Source organism: Tiliqua scincoides, chromosome 7 (assembly GCF_035046505.1).
Source record: "Tiliqua scincoides isolate rTilSci1 chromosome 7, rTilSci1.hap2, whole genome shotgun sequence".
NCBI lineage: Eukaryota > Metazoa > Chordata > Lepidosauria > Squamata > Scincidae > Tiliqua > Tiliqua scincoides.
Genome location: NC_089827.1, coordinates 57,724,809 through 57,739,876, shown reverse-complemented (window position 1 = coordinate 57,739,876; position 15,068 = coordinate 57,724,809). Strand labels below are relative to the sequence as shown.

At 40.1% G+C, this 15,068-nt stretch overlaps 1 protein-coding gene across 4 annotated transcripts in view; it reads right to left on the bottom strand.

The window, feature by feature from the left end:
- The window catches only part of TNRC6B (trinucleotide repeat containing adaptor 6B), a 132,041-nt gene that overhangs the window by 89,775 nt on the left and 27,198 nt on the right, over positions 1–15,068 (bottom strand). Inside the window, exon 1 of one of the 4 annotated variants that reach the window (XM_066634078.1) lies at positions 4,736–4,838. The exons of the other annotated variants lie outside the window; for them this stretch is intronic. Within the exon in view, the coding sequence (XP_066490175.1) occupies positions 4,736–4,740 (5 nt within the window). The 5' untranslated portion in view covers positions 4,741–4,838. Of the gene's footprint in view, positions 1–4,735; positions 4,839–15,068 lie in introns of those variants that run through there. 4 annotated transcript variants of the gene reach the window in all.

Here is a 15,068-nt window from a genome sequence, read left to right as displayed (position 1 = left end):
GCTACCCTATACCACATGAAACTGAATGAAATCCTGCATCTGAAGCTACTAACTGCGAAAGATTATTACAATAAAGTTGCATGTTATACCTGTTTGAAATCAGGGAGTGTTTTTGTGGACACCCTGTATATTAAAAGTGAATGACTACAAAACGAAACTAAGCTAAAGGTTGCATTTCTATCTTGAAGAAAAATATCCAGCTTCTGAGATTAGCATGATAAATATGTGACATATTGTATTATGATTATATGTGGGCTTCCTACTTGATCCAAGGCCTGTACACAAGTGCTAGAATCTAGGATAGGGTGTCAAATATAAGGCCCAGATGCGGCCTGTGGAAGCTTTTTATCCAGCCCTCAGGCTCTCAGCTGCTGAGCCATGCTGAGGTGTTATTGCTGAAAGGGCAGCCCACTCGAAAACTGAGCTCTCCCATATCTTGAATATGATCAAGATATGTATATTTTCTCTTCTGTCATTTGCAGCTAATGCGTTCCCAAGTTAGAAAAAGTGCTTATTTTTGGTCATGACCCGTTTAATGACATCACTTCCTGCCTAATGACATCACTTTCAGCCCTTAGCAGGCATCATGAATGCTATTCAGCTCTCCTATGAAATGAGTCTGACACCCCTGAGAGATGCCATTCTGTATTGTACTACAACCATAAGTGATCTGAAAAATAATAAGAGTGCTCTAAAGTGTTGCAATACCTTCCTATGAAGAAAAGTGAAAGTATTCAGGACTTTCAGTTTAGGAGAGTGAAATGTGCACAAATATATAACACTTAGTTCCTTAAAAGAGTGTATTCCTGTTCAGGGCTCCAACCACTTTGGAACAGTAGACTTTTTCAGAACTGAGACTGAATGGGGAAGGGAGAACATGTTCTCTTTCACTGCATTGAGATCCTTTCTTTGAGTACTACTGTATATAGAACTACAAGGTCACATTTGGAGCTAGCTTGCCAGCCCTTAACCTGAGGCATTTAGTGCTATTTCATTAAGAGGAGGGATAGCAGAGAGAAATAAAGAGGTTGCCTTTTTTTTTTTTTACTTCCCACCTACCTGAAACATTCCTGTATTGTGTGTGGAGTTCAACCTCACAGCATGTATCCCCCCCATAGGTCATAATATACTATACATAAGCCTAGAAGGGCTTCTGCAGGTCGATTCCCCTTTTCCCCTCATACTGAGCTGACATCTTCAACATTCTGGACTGCTCTCAACCAGAGACTTGGCAGTTAGACTCACTTAGGCTGAGTAACTTCTGGTTCCTTTAGTTTTTTAGACCATTTTTTCCTTTTTCAGGGAGGAGGCAAGATCAGCCAGTTGTTACTGAGCAGCAGTGGCAGCAAGTACTCCTCCCCAACAAGAGGTAGCAGCTAAGGCAGAAGCGTAATCTCTCCAGACAGTGAGAGGAGTTTAGCATTTTATCATCTAGGCATTTAATAAGGTCCTGAAAGTTCACAGATGGGAGGAGACTAGTTTTTTTAAATAAATCATTAGCTTATTTATGGAAGATGCTCACTCAGACTGATAAGGCTGAATGCATGTAGTGACAAGGGAAGGAGAGCTGGATAAGAGGGAGGTGTATAAAATCATGCATGGCATGGAGAAAACATTTTCTCTCTATCCCATAATATAGTACTATTAACACTGGGTCACACAAGGAAGTTGATTGCCCAGTGATTCAGGACAAAAGCAGTGTTTTTTTCACAAAACAATTTATGGAATTCACTGCCACAAGTTATGATGGCAATCACTTGCTTACACAGCTTTGAAAGGGAGATTAGGCAAATTCATATTCATGGACGATAGCTCTATTATTAATTATATAACACCATCTATGTGCATGAGATGGTGTAGCTATGATAACAAAATGAACCTTTATGCAGAGAAGCAGAGTGCCACTGAATACCAATTACAGTCATACCTTTCAGAACACTGCTTCCCTTAGTGCCACTTCATTATACCACTCTTTGTCCTTGCATAACTGACAGTCATTCTAACCAATGGGAACAGTGCATTCTGAGCCAAAGAGCACCAGCCTGTTAGGTCAATAGAGTAGAGTTGTTTCACACAGCACTCAACTTGCAAGGAATGCATCCCCTCCATGCTATTTGTTATTGCAATACTGGGGGAATAAAAACAGCAGGGGAGACCATCACCTTCATGTCTTGTTTTTGATTTCCAGGAATTCAAGCCTTTTTGCTTGACAAATAGGAGTACAAGATGAGAACATAAAAGCTCTATGTCCCACAACTACCTGAACTCCACAATGCAAATATTTATGACCAATAGTATTGATATTCATTTTAAATCTCATGGAGAAATACTGTTTTGCCTAGTAGCCACCAGACCCTGCCATGATCCTACAGTCTGATCCTACTCATGCTTACTATGAAGTAAATCCTACTTATTTACTGGAGCCTGTTTTTAAATAGGTGTTCATAAGACTGTAGCCTTAGCCTTCAAGCAAGTGACCTTGCTCAAGAACCTTACATCATCATTAATATGTTTTTCAACAAAAAAGATCACAAAGCCATGTAAAGAACAGTGTTCCCTAACTCAAAAAGGAATCACAGTCTAAAAAAATACAAAACATACCCCAGCAAGCAGTCAACAGAAAAGAAACCTCTCTCTGTGTACAGAGAAAGGCAAACAGGAATCAGCCCTCTTTGCTTAACTGATATAATTATGCAGTGCATATGGGTAACACGACCCCAAACATCTGGATTTTGCCCTTTGGTTGCACAGAGGCTTTGCTTAGTTGCAAACCAGTTATATTTTAATGGCTACAGCAACCAGTTAATACACATGCTTACAAGGGAAACATGAATTTCAAAAATGGGGAACTTCATTTAAGCAGCAATTCTGTGCATAAATCCACTACCAATGGAGTCTGAACAGAAAGTGTGCACACAGCTGCAGTATTAGTTTTTTCTTAAGAAATTAAAGTCAACCCCTCCTGTTAACAACCTTTTGCATCCCCCCCACCAGGAATGGCACATGACAACCAAGTTAACTTAATGGCTTGCATGACTCAAGGCAGGTAACTCATTATCTCTGCCAAGTGCAAAAGGTTATCACATCATTAAAAATAGTTGGTTCCAAGTCCCTCACTAGATCTAATGACACATATGGAAGTACACAAGTTACAATATATATATTGTCTGTTGGCCCTAAAAACTGAGTCAAGATTAGTTTGTGGTCTTAAGTAGGTCACCAACTAACATGTATACATGCAATTTTATGCCAATAAAGGTCTTACTGAACTGAACTGTATACATGCACATATGAATGCACAATAAGCTCAAAGAATAGAAACACTATCAATACAACTCCAATTCAGCACAAGGGTTATTTTCTCAAAATCTACATAGCATAATTCCTTAAAAAAATCAGAGAGCATAATATTATATTGTGCTAAAGAGTAAGAATCTGGCAAGATGATTCAAGTTTTTGCTTGATTCGTCCTGTAAAACCATACAAGGGATAGATTCATTAAGTTTCCATTACCTATAATTTATCAATGACAGTAAAAAAAATTCAGTCTAGCTCCATCTCTGCTCTATAGAAAGAATCACAATGCAAACTGAACACAAGGCCTTTCAGAAAGAGGGAGAAAATACATGACAATCGAAATGTATACTGTCCTATTCAATTCCACCCGACGAGAGGTACATTACATCACATTCTCACAATGCAGGGGGAAGGGCTTGCCCACAGAAAGCAAGATTTACAATGATCTCCCGCTGCTGTTATGCTTCCTGGGGGAGGGGGAAAGAGAAGGAGAAGGAGAGGTGTTGAATTTTTTTAAAGGAACAGCATTTGAAATCTGTTCAAGATCAGCTCCTGTAAATACTCACGCACAGCAGTATAATTCGTTCCATGTCTAAAACCTAAAATTTTCCAAGTCTCATTATCGAGAGCGAGACTGATACCCATACAGCCAAATTTAAACTTGCTAAGTAATATGAAGAAAATCTGCTCAAGGAAAGGGAAACAGCAGGATACAATTTCCAAACCAGCATTAATTAGCAAGATTGCCTCTTTTGAGCTCTAAATGCCATGTTTACAGGGCAAGACCATTTGGCTCCAACAATCAAAATGAAAAAGCATCTGGTAACAAGGGGGGCGCTAACGGTGGCGGGGGGGGGGAAGGCGCGCGCGCAGAATATGCACCGATATGCATTTTGCCTGGTAGATTCTGAACCAGTCATCTTCCAAAACCGCAAATAGCTTCCACACACACTCCCAATTCCTATTTAAAAAGGTGCAATGCTACATGTTTTTAGCTCTGCAAATCTCTAGAAAGTATAGATTTAAAAAAAATACGCCTCCCCCTGCCCTGGCCAATCCTAGCTGCAAGAAAGAATGAGAGCCCATTTAATTTATGCTAATTTTTGCAGCAGATTTAAAGCCTCAAGTGTGTGTGGAGGGAGAGCACCTGGAAAGAGTCATAGGAAACAAGCAATACCAAAAAAAAGCAGCCAAGGACTCCAACCTAGTTCGAATGCAGGCTTGTTAAAAACGCATCTCAAAAAGCCTCAAGACGTGCCACGTATTTCTTAAAGAGCCTTCCATCCAACTGCATGCGGCACAAGATCAAAGCAATCCGCAGGCGTTTGCACGAGGCGAGCAGCGTCGCGCAAGCAAAGATTCAACGAAAAGGTCGGACTAAAGCCATAAGAAGCACCAGCAGGCAAAGGAAGGGGCATTAGATGGACACAGGACTGACCTCATAAAGTGCAGCAGTGCTTAATCCAGCAGGTGAGGCAAACAAGGTAAAAAGAGGCTGGAGTGGAGAGATCCCAGAACGCTCCTGCTTTCCGTTTTCTCAATTGGAAATGCTCAGAAGCCAGCAGAGACACCGTCGGCCATTTTGGCTTGAACTCGCTTTCTCCCTTCCTCGCGTGCACGCGCGCGCGCGCGCACCGCCCTGCTAGTTCTCCCCCTCCGCCTCTACAGAGGAAGCAGTTTTTGTGACCTTCAAATAGAGACGAGTCACGTGACCCGGGCGCGCTGTCAATCGGGGGGGGGGTTGGAAAGCCACAAGCCTTAAAGGCAACGCAGCTTTCCCGAACGAGAGCAGTGCCCTTTGCTTTTCCTGCGCAGGCTCTCCGCTCTCTCCCCACTGCACCGAGGGCATCGCGCCTTCTCAATTAACGACCCAGCAGAGCTATTCACATGCACGTGCTTTTTCCTTTAATTGAGCAGCTGTTTTAAAGCTTCCCCATTTCTCTTTGCACCTCCCACTAAACACTATGAAAACAAACCGAAAGAAACGAAGCATATAGTGCATCAAGCAGGGCAAAGCAGGAGAGGAAGCAATCTGCAGTTGTGTTTAGTTGTCCTTATTAAACCCGCCTATGGTTAACAGCTAATGCAAGCGTGTAAACCCAGCGCTACCCTGCAAACAGGAGCAAGGATACATTAAATGTAAGTAACAAATCAGAAATAAAATTGATGATTTTCACAAAGTCTGTATTTTGAATCAGTGACAGGGAGTTAATACTGTACATCAGCATTAAAAAAAGACTACATCTGCAATTCAAATTACAAACGCTTTAACATAATCACTTTTCAAGCATTCAGGTTCCAAGTTTCTGATTAGAGGCATTACTTTTTGGCACTGCAATACAAGCCACAGTTTCTGCAATATACCAATTGCTCTTTATAGGTCTGCAAATGTAGTTATATTCAAATCTTCGGCCCTTTAAGTTTAACATATTTGGAAACACATTTGAACATAAACAGCATAATTGTCTGCATGTGAGAAACTAGTCTCACTGTATTAATGGGCCTTAGTCCCCAGGAAGTGCACACAGAATTACAGCCTGTGCCACCCAATGTTGCAGAACTTAATTACTGTATGCCACCAATACTACACTTCTAAAATGGCTTATAAAATTTTGCTTTTAACAGTAACTATTTTATCTGGATCTATTTGTTTAGAAGTTCTTATGCTTAATGTCCAAATCAAACCAGTTTGCTGCATTCCCATTTATTATTTGATACAATTGTATACCTGTTTTCTAGTGTAAAAATATATCCAAAATGGTTTAAATAGAAACACACATGCACACACGCAATTTAAGTATATCACCAATTGTAAGACTCTTCCTATGGGCTTTATGACCACATTTCTCAAAATAATTTCTACTACCTGTACTAAAGTTTCTGCTACTGAATTTGAGGAATGTGGTCATAAAGTCCATAGGAAGATTCTTACAACTGGTGACAATTCTGACCAGAAAAGCCCAGGTTCCTAAATCAAGTAAATGTAACAAATAATCCATGTCAGCTGAAAATCATCAAGCCAGCTAAAATATGTTGGAACAAAGCACTGGATTAAGATCAATTAGAGGCCAAACAGATGCATTCTGAGGAACCTTTGAAGGCTGTCATTGTGGCAGTCTGGTGGACTTCCTGAAGCCAAATGTGCCACTATTCATCTTTAGTACCACCCCTCCAAACCTATTTATTCTAATGCACATTTCAGCACAAAGTGATTCACAAATCTCATTTACTTAACCTCTGGAGTTATGTCAGTTCAGCTTTATAGTGACTTGCCAGAGGTCACATCCATAGCTAAGCTAAAATACAACTCTAGGAGTCAAACTTAAATACAGCCTATGCTAAGCATTGGTGGCAAGACTATTTTAAAGTAACTTTGCCTGCCATTTCTAATATTTTCATGGAGGAACCTGACAGGGTTCACCAGGATACCCATTTGTAAACCATGGCTTTAACATCCTCAGACTTTTAATCCTTAAAAAAAAATGTAATGGTAGAATGACCCAATTGCTTTCCACAGCTTCACTGAGTGTAACCTAAAGTAAAAATGGTCCGTATGATCCATAAGAAAAATTGGGAATGCACCTATGGCACAATACTTTGATTAGGATCAACTGAACTGTCAAAGCATTTAGCAAGCCTCCATGTTCACCAGAACTCTCCTTCATATTAGAAAAGAGGAACTGTATTACTTTGCCTTTTAAAGTCCATCCATGTCCTAAAATGAATTGTAGAAGGCCAGGGCTTTGTTCACAATTTACTATAGTTAGGCTTTTTTCTAAGCCAATGATGCACCACATTCTAAGATAATTACTTCCAAATACAAGTATTTATAAGTGTATCTTCTTCTCTAAAAGAGCAAATAAATTGTTTAAAATAGAACATTAGCAGAATTTTTATTCTTCCATCAAAGGAAAACACTAAAATTCTATCTAACATTAAAATTCTATCCTCCCACTCATATCCTAACCTAGAAAATCCAGTCCAAATATACACAGTAACAGTTCTGATATGTTTTTAAGCTCAGAACACTCCCCAACTTAAAAGAAGAGACAGCAATCACCAAGAACACCTCTGCACACATTACTTTCCGAACACACAAGGTCCACATAATTACAGGTAGGAAAACATCCTCTGTCAATCTTTTGTTACACGTCCCAACTTCTTACAAGTTATTGTGTATCCCCAGCTCCCCTTCCTTCCTTGCACCTTTCTAATCTATGGCTAAAAAACCCTCAACCTTTCACAAGGATTGGAAGTCCCTGAGCATAAGTCCTATTGCACCTTTCAGGATTCCCCTCCCCCTTTCAAATTGCAAACCAATACACTTCTGCATATTTGGAAGAAACTACTATGGAGAAATCAGCATCTTGTGGTGGCTGGCCCTGTTTTCTACACTGTAAACAGGATCATTCAAGTTTGGTATTAAAATGGAGGCAGCATTGCAAGACACTGTACCTAAATTGATAGGAAAGTTACAGATTAAGGCCAGAATGACAATAGGTAGCTTGTACAAACTAGAGAAAAGTAGAATGCCATAAGTAACATATCTCAGTTAGTATGTGGAGTTATATGCCAGCTGAATTTTCTCAGTCACCAACAGAAAAAGTGCAACACAGAATACTGCAGTCGTCTAGACCCTTTGGCATATAAATGAATTATGAATCTGCTGCAGCTTGATATTCCAGAGAGTGGTGGTGCTGCAGTCACCTCTTATCTTTATGGAACAGCTTATAAATAGATATATAGAAGTGGTTCCAACTTCCAGAGCATAAAGTACCACAACACTCAACCTTTTGGCCTAGTAAGAGACTCATAAAAGCTTGAACAACTAGGCCAAGAAGGGTCTTGTTACCATATATAAACAAATATTTACACAAGGTCTAAGGCAGGGTTTCTGGAACTGTGGGTTGCGAACTGATTGTTGGTGGGTCAAGAAGCTTAAGCTGATATCTGAGAAGGTAAATGTATGGAGCCCTAGGGAATGTAAAACTTAGCCATGTCATACATTTACTTGTGAGCAGGCAAAAGTGCCTTGGTTTGTTGCAAAGGGTAGGCCAAGAATAATCCAATGCCACCAGAATGGCATTGGCATCTGATGAACACAGCCCCCAAAAGACACCAGAGAGAAGTCCCTCCCTCCAAGCTGACAAATATATTGAGCCCTATGGAAAGTGAAACTAAGCCACACAGCTGTGTTTAGTCACAAGTAAGCAAACATGCCTTGGCTGGTGGAGAAGGTCAGGCGAAGTGGAGTGCAAGGCTACCAGAAATGTGGAGCTAAATAATTGCTCCAGAAGGCAGCCCCCCCTTCTAAAAAGGATAAAAACAGAGGCTTCAGCCAGTAAGGTGAATTCTTTTCTTTTTTAGACTTGAAAGCCAGATAGGTCCTGATAGTTCAAACTCCCTCTCTCTCTCCCCCGCCCCCGTGGAGCCTAATTTCTTCTCATCACCACTCTGGGGTTTTAATGCTGTTTAGAGGGAAGTTAAGAATCTTAATCTAGCCCAAACCAAAAAACATGGTTTAAAACTGATTTTATCCTAAATCACACTGAACCGGTTTAAATATCTTAGATACTCGCCTATAGTACGTAAAATTTTTGCCAAGTAATCAAGCTCCAATTATCACTTCGCCTTATCTCAAAGCTGAGGGCAGAGCTTCTCAATTCTGAAAAGTTTCATTTCTGACTCAAGCAGAAGATTAGATTCTATAGTAACTTTGATGGGAAATTCCTGCCAAAGTTAACCTTTTATTCTCCTCTGTTCCATTTTGCAAATGCAGTTTGCCTGGTTCTGTTTTGCAAAGGTTTTAGCAGAGATCATTTAGCAGAGATCTATTTTCTTCAACACTAGGATGGGATCCTCCTTTCCATTTGAAGCAAAATCCCAGGCTACAATTCAGTGCACCACTATTTAAGAATAACACCCATGGAAAGCAGTGGGTCTACTTCTGAGTAAAAAGGGTTGCAAATATATGCAGCTGCATCTCTCTGCTATGCATTGAATTGCACACTCAGTTATGTGTTATGGATTGTATGCTGTATATAGAGCTTCTGGCTTAACACAACAGACACCTTAAAGGTGGATTTGATTCATGGATCTCCTGCAGTGGTTCCCAACCTTTTTCACTTGCATATCCCTTAGCAGCCCATTTCCATAAATTGTAACCTTCATATTAGCAAAATGTTTGTAATTAATAATACAAGCCTTCATCCCTATATGAAAGCCCGGACTTCATGTATTTATCACAGTTTTGCACCGGAAGTGTGCTAAGAAATTCTGGGTGATTGATCACTTTCCATATTATGTTTCAGCTTTTTTACTGTGCTGGTTCTCACAGATGAATGTTACCCTGCGCGTGCCTGATCTCGTCTGATCTCGGAAGCTAAGCAGGGTCAGGCCTGGTTAGTACTTGGATGGAAGACCGCCTGGGAATACCTGATGCTGTAGGTTTATACCATAGTCTTTCGAGACTGAAGGTTGCCAACCAGTGATGACCAAAAACTAGCTATTGGTGGGGCTTTCACAGTCAGCTAGCTATCTTCCTTCCTGCCTTGCTGGCCCTGCAAAGCATTCTGGAGCACGACCTGCCTTTTTCTGCTATTATGCCATTTTTCAAGTACCCCTAAAGGTTCTGTTGAGTGCCTCCGGGAGTACATTAATCCCAGGTTGGGAAGCACTGTTCTACTGGTATGTTGTTTACAGTGCACGGATAGTGTTTACAAAAAGGTGAAGACCAGAATTTAAAAAGAATAAAAATGTATCTTATGATCTTTTACTATGTTTTTAATAAATTAGAGACTGTACCGTTCTTAAGTAACAATTAGTGATAAGTTATTTTTCAGGATCTAGCCTTGGGTAAAATCAGTCAAAACTATAGTCAGACACCACCTAAGTTTAACCCCCAACTTATCTGAGGGTCATAGAAAATTCCATGATTTTTTGCTCAAAACCTGCCTGTGACTTATCTGTGAGATCGACTTGTAGGCGAGCATCTGCAGTAAATTGAAATGGGCATTGGGTAGGACTAAAAAATCTTACTGATTTTGGGGGGGGGGGGAGGGTTGAGTTCATTGGAAGCATGTTACAGAGGTAATTCACTTGATGGAACAGGGTTGGCTTACTCATTTCCCCTTATTTATTGGTTTTATTTTATTTAAATTTGCTTGATTATGTCCCTTCCAGCCATGACATCACTTCCAGCAGGTCCAGACAGATTATCATTCTAAAAAGTGGGTCCCAAGCTAAAAGTTTTTAGAGCCAATGATCTAGGGTACAAATGCAAAACAAAGTGGGGGGAGGAATAGCAACCCATAGCAAAATTGCTGCACAGCCACCTGTACCATAGTCAGGACTGGCTATGGCTTCCAAATAGCACTGAAAGCCACAAGTAATATTGCTACTGGGCTGTCCTTCACTATATCATTCTGTCTAAACAGAAACCACTTCTCATATTATAGCTTCTCCAGCTTCAGGAAAAGCAAAATTGCACTAACATAGTCTATATACTTCTTAAGTGTCCCAATTTTCAGAGAGAAACAAACCTTTACATTTACATTATATATGAGAGAGCACGGGCATCATACACCCAAACCAACTAAAGTCATAAGTGGGCTAGGACAAGGATATTTGAAGGATCACCTTCTCCAACATTAATCTCCTCATCCTATACTACCATCTTCTGAGGCTCAGCTGCTGGTAGCTCACAACAAAGGTTTCTAAAAAAGTAAAAGCCATGTGTCTTTTGAAGAGCCATGCGTCAGTAAAAGCACCATCCACAAAATCTGCAAGAAAGGTTTTCACTGGCTGATGGGGGGGGGGGAATAAAATATGGCAAATCTCCATGGACAGGGAGTTCCAAGGTGGAGGTACAACTAATGCTATCTCCAGGGTGAGAATTTGGCCTAAACTAGGACCAAAGAGGGAAATAGCAAAAGATGCAGACAAACTTTTTTTTTAATAAAAAATGGAAGCAAGCACTGGATTGGTTACTGGTTGGCGTGGGCAGCCTATAAACACAGCATGCTCCTCTATGAGCTGGTTTCCATGGATTTTGGCTTTGGTTGTAACAGAGTAGGCCAAATGTGCTACTTATGAGTAAACAGTAAAGTATGCAGACCTTTAAAATTAAGCTGTTTTTTACCATTCATATGAGACACTCACTTGGAAGGCTATTCACACACAATTTTGCATTTTAGTAGGAAAAAACACTTGCTATTAGAACTGAATGAAGGTTATATTCACCTAATAGAAAAAGACTTGCTGCTAAAGTCATAGTTTCACAATGTTTGTGGAAGCAAACAGCAGCTCTAAAATGAAAGTGGCTGTGCAAATAAAACATTTCTTGCTATTTGTGCCATTTTCTTCATGTTCTAATCACACTAGGAAAGCTGAACCAGATTTGTGAGTTTGCTGACTAGTGGTGGGACAGAGAGCCTTGGAGCCAGATGAAGCGGCTGACAACTTATACAGGAACATAAATTTGAGTAACTGTCTCTAGACTAGTCACAATTTCAGGCATCCCTATACAAAGACCTCAAGAACAAGGAGTTTCAGTTATGCTGAACTCTGATGAAATTTTCAAGTTATCACAGACAATCAGGTACCAATTGCAAATGCTAGAATTTTTTTTATTTTTTATATTCAACTTGAGCAATAAGCATTCTGCACAAAATTACTTAAATTGCAAGCATCCAGTTTTGTGGTGTTTATCAACTGGCAGATGTGTGTTGGTGCTAGGTCAATCATTAGATGTTGCAGAACTTCTAAGATTTGGTTCAGAACATTACCAAAACACGGAAGTGTTTGTTTGCAGAAGCTAAGAGTGCATGATATACAGTATTTTAAACTGTTAATTGCTTTGGGATGATTCATTTCATACAGTGGTTTCAAACAACATCACTTCATACAGTGGGTCGAATAGCATTCATGGTGCCTGCTGAGGATTGGAAGTGACATCATTAAGCAGGAAGTGATGTCATTAAACAGCTGATGGTCAGAAATAAGCACTTTGTTCTCACAGAACACTAACTGCAAATGACAAAAGAGAAAATGTGCAAAAATTGATAATATTTTCATGATATGGGAGAGCCCAATTACCATGTGGAGCTGCCCTTTCAGCAGCACCCTTCTGCTACAGTGTCACTTTGCAGCTCAGTAGCTGAAAGGTTGTCTGCAAAGTGACACTTTGGCAGAAGTGGCGCTACTGAAAGGGCAGCTGTTTGATAATTGGGCTCTTAGTTCCTCAGCAGCTTCTCCCTCTCAACCCTCAGTGCTGCTGAAAGGGAGCTCCAGGAGAATCCAATTATAATGGGGGCCAAATAAAGAGCTTCTGGGAGCCATATCTAGCCCACAGGTCACAGGTATGTTTGACACTCATACCCTAGCCCTCACCATTTTCATTTGCAAGTTCTAACCATAATTGTAGTGTATTTCAAGCTGCTTAAGGAAAATACAGGTCCAGCCTTGTTATACACGGATTTGACTCAACACGAATGACCCCTGCAAATGAGAAGGAATGTGCTGATCCCTGGAGAAGGGAAAAATGCACCCCTTTAAAATCACAGTTTAAAAAACTGCTTTTCACTGTTGCAGAGAGAGAGTGTCGTACAAGTGATTGCAGGTATAACCTAAGTATCCACAGATTTTTCTATCTCAAAGCTGATGAGTAGGGCCCTTTAAAGGAAAACAGTCTTTTAATAATGCCAGAGAGGGCAGCCGGCTGACAATTCATCAATTATTCTCTCTGCAAGCTTCACTCCTCCTCCCTTCCCCCTGAGCAGGTGAGAGAAGGCTAAATGGCAGCGATTATCTTCTCCATTCTTTCCCCCTTGCTGGGGCTCCTGATGAAGGGAGGGTTTGCTACCTCCTAGTGAAGCCTAAGCGCCTGGAGACAGACTGATGGCCTCTGTGTGCATTTCAAAAGGTTAGCAAGGCCTTTTAAATCACCAGAGCAAATAAACTTTGTTTTTTAAATTGATTTGCTATAGTGCATTTTTTGCTATCTATCCAAGTGAGTTCTTGAACTGGAACCCTCATGTATAATGAGTCTCGACCTGTATATTGTTCGCACGCATGCACACACTGCAGGGAGCCACAGTCAGTCAGGGATTTCCTGCACTGTGTATGTTTATCACAAGTTACCACATAACTTTGCTATTACAAGTTCACAAATTTGTTTCAGTTTTTATCAGCTAGCCACACAAACACTAGCCTTCTAAATTGCTCTTGCATTCAGCAGGGATAAGCTACTTGCAAAGACAATGAGATGCAGCAATTGGTTACTGGGAAAACTGAGGATATGGAATTGAGGGCCTCAAGAAAGGAGACTAATGATCCACCTCATAATATTTTTTTTATGTAAAGTTATATATATACCGTATGAAACCATGAATACTATGTCTACAAGAGCAGGTCTAAAAGCTCATGAGAGTGCTTTATCTATCTGGCCATAAGTTTCCCATGATAGCTTTGGGCATGTCGCCATTGTACTATTTGAATTTAGTCTCCACGCATATACATGCAGCAAGATCAGGAGTATGCCTCAAGTCATGTCCTAATATTTCCACCATACACAGAATACCCAAACTAAGAAGTTGTAGCTACATGTGAGATTACTCCTAACCCTTTGAACTGAACCTAATTTTTCTAAGAGAAAATGTCCAAACAGCCTTCATCTCAACATAATTTACCTAACAGGATTGTTATGAAGATAAAATAGGCATGAATAGATCTAGTGGTCTTAAATTTCTCACAATTAAATCCCAGCCTGAAATATTAGCTACATTTGGTAAAAGTAAAATATAAAAATATAGCTATGTCCTTCTTGCTTGTGTTCTTTCAGAAGGAGAAAAGGGAAGCATAAAAATATTAGTGAACTGCTGGTATAACTTTGGTCATTGTGACCCTGGTGTGGATTACAGTCCACCACCTAAAGGTTAATGCTCCCCATGTGTACTCAAGGCTCTGCACTGTTTTCTTCTCTGCTTCAACTTTCATTTCTAGGTGCTATTTTAAAGCACTGACTATTAAAGTAGGAGACAAAGATTATGGGAGGCATTTCATAAGTCATCTAATGTAATCTGACATATTTTTCTCAGAACTCTGTTAATGGAATAAAAAAACTGGGCAGGCACATTCAACATCATAGCTTTGGAATGTACATGTAGTAGAAGGATTCCACTGCAGGCAATCCAGCAAGTTCAAGGTTTATTTTAAAATGCGCACATTGCAAGCCGCCCTAAGTCTCAGGAGAAGAGCTGAATAAAAAAGTAAACACACACTTCATTTCATTAAATGAAATGAAACAAAACCATGTATCAATTTACACCTATAACAGGTCAGCAAAGTCCTGCTGAAAGAGGCAGGTCTTATCAAAGTTGAAAAACAGATAGCAGGGATGCTTGCTCAATTTCACAGGGCAGGGAGTTAAATAGGGTGGGGGGCCAACACTGAATATCCTCTCATGGGTCACTGACAAACAAACCTCAGAAGGAGACAGGACTCATAAGAGGACTTCCCTAGAAGTTCTTACAGGATAGATTAACATGGGGACAGGAGGTCCTGGACATACTTATTAACTTGCATATGTTAGTATTTTTGACTGAGCCTTTGTGATGATAGCATTTATTGATGGGGCATTATTGCAGTTTAGTATATAGTATGATATCATATTCTGTGCTAGAAATAAATATTTCCACAAAATCAGAAAAAAACAGAACATAGTAAAGAGGTTGTTGGACATCAGCTTCTCAGACATAGAGGTTAGTTACTGT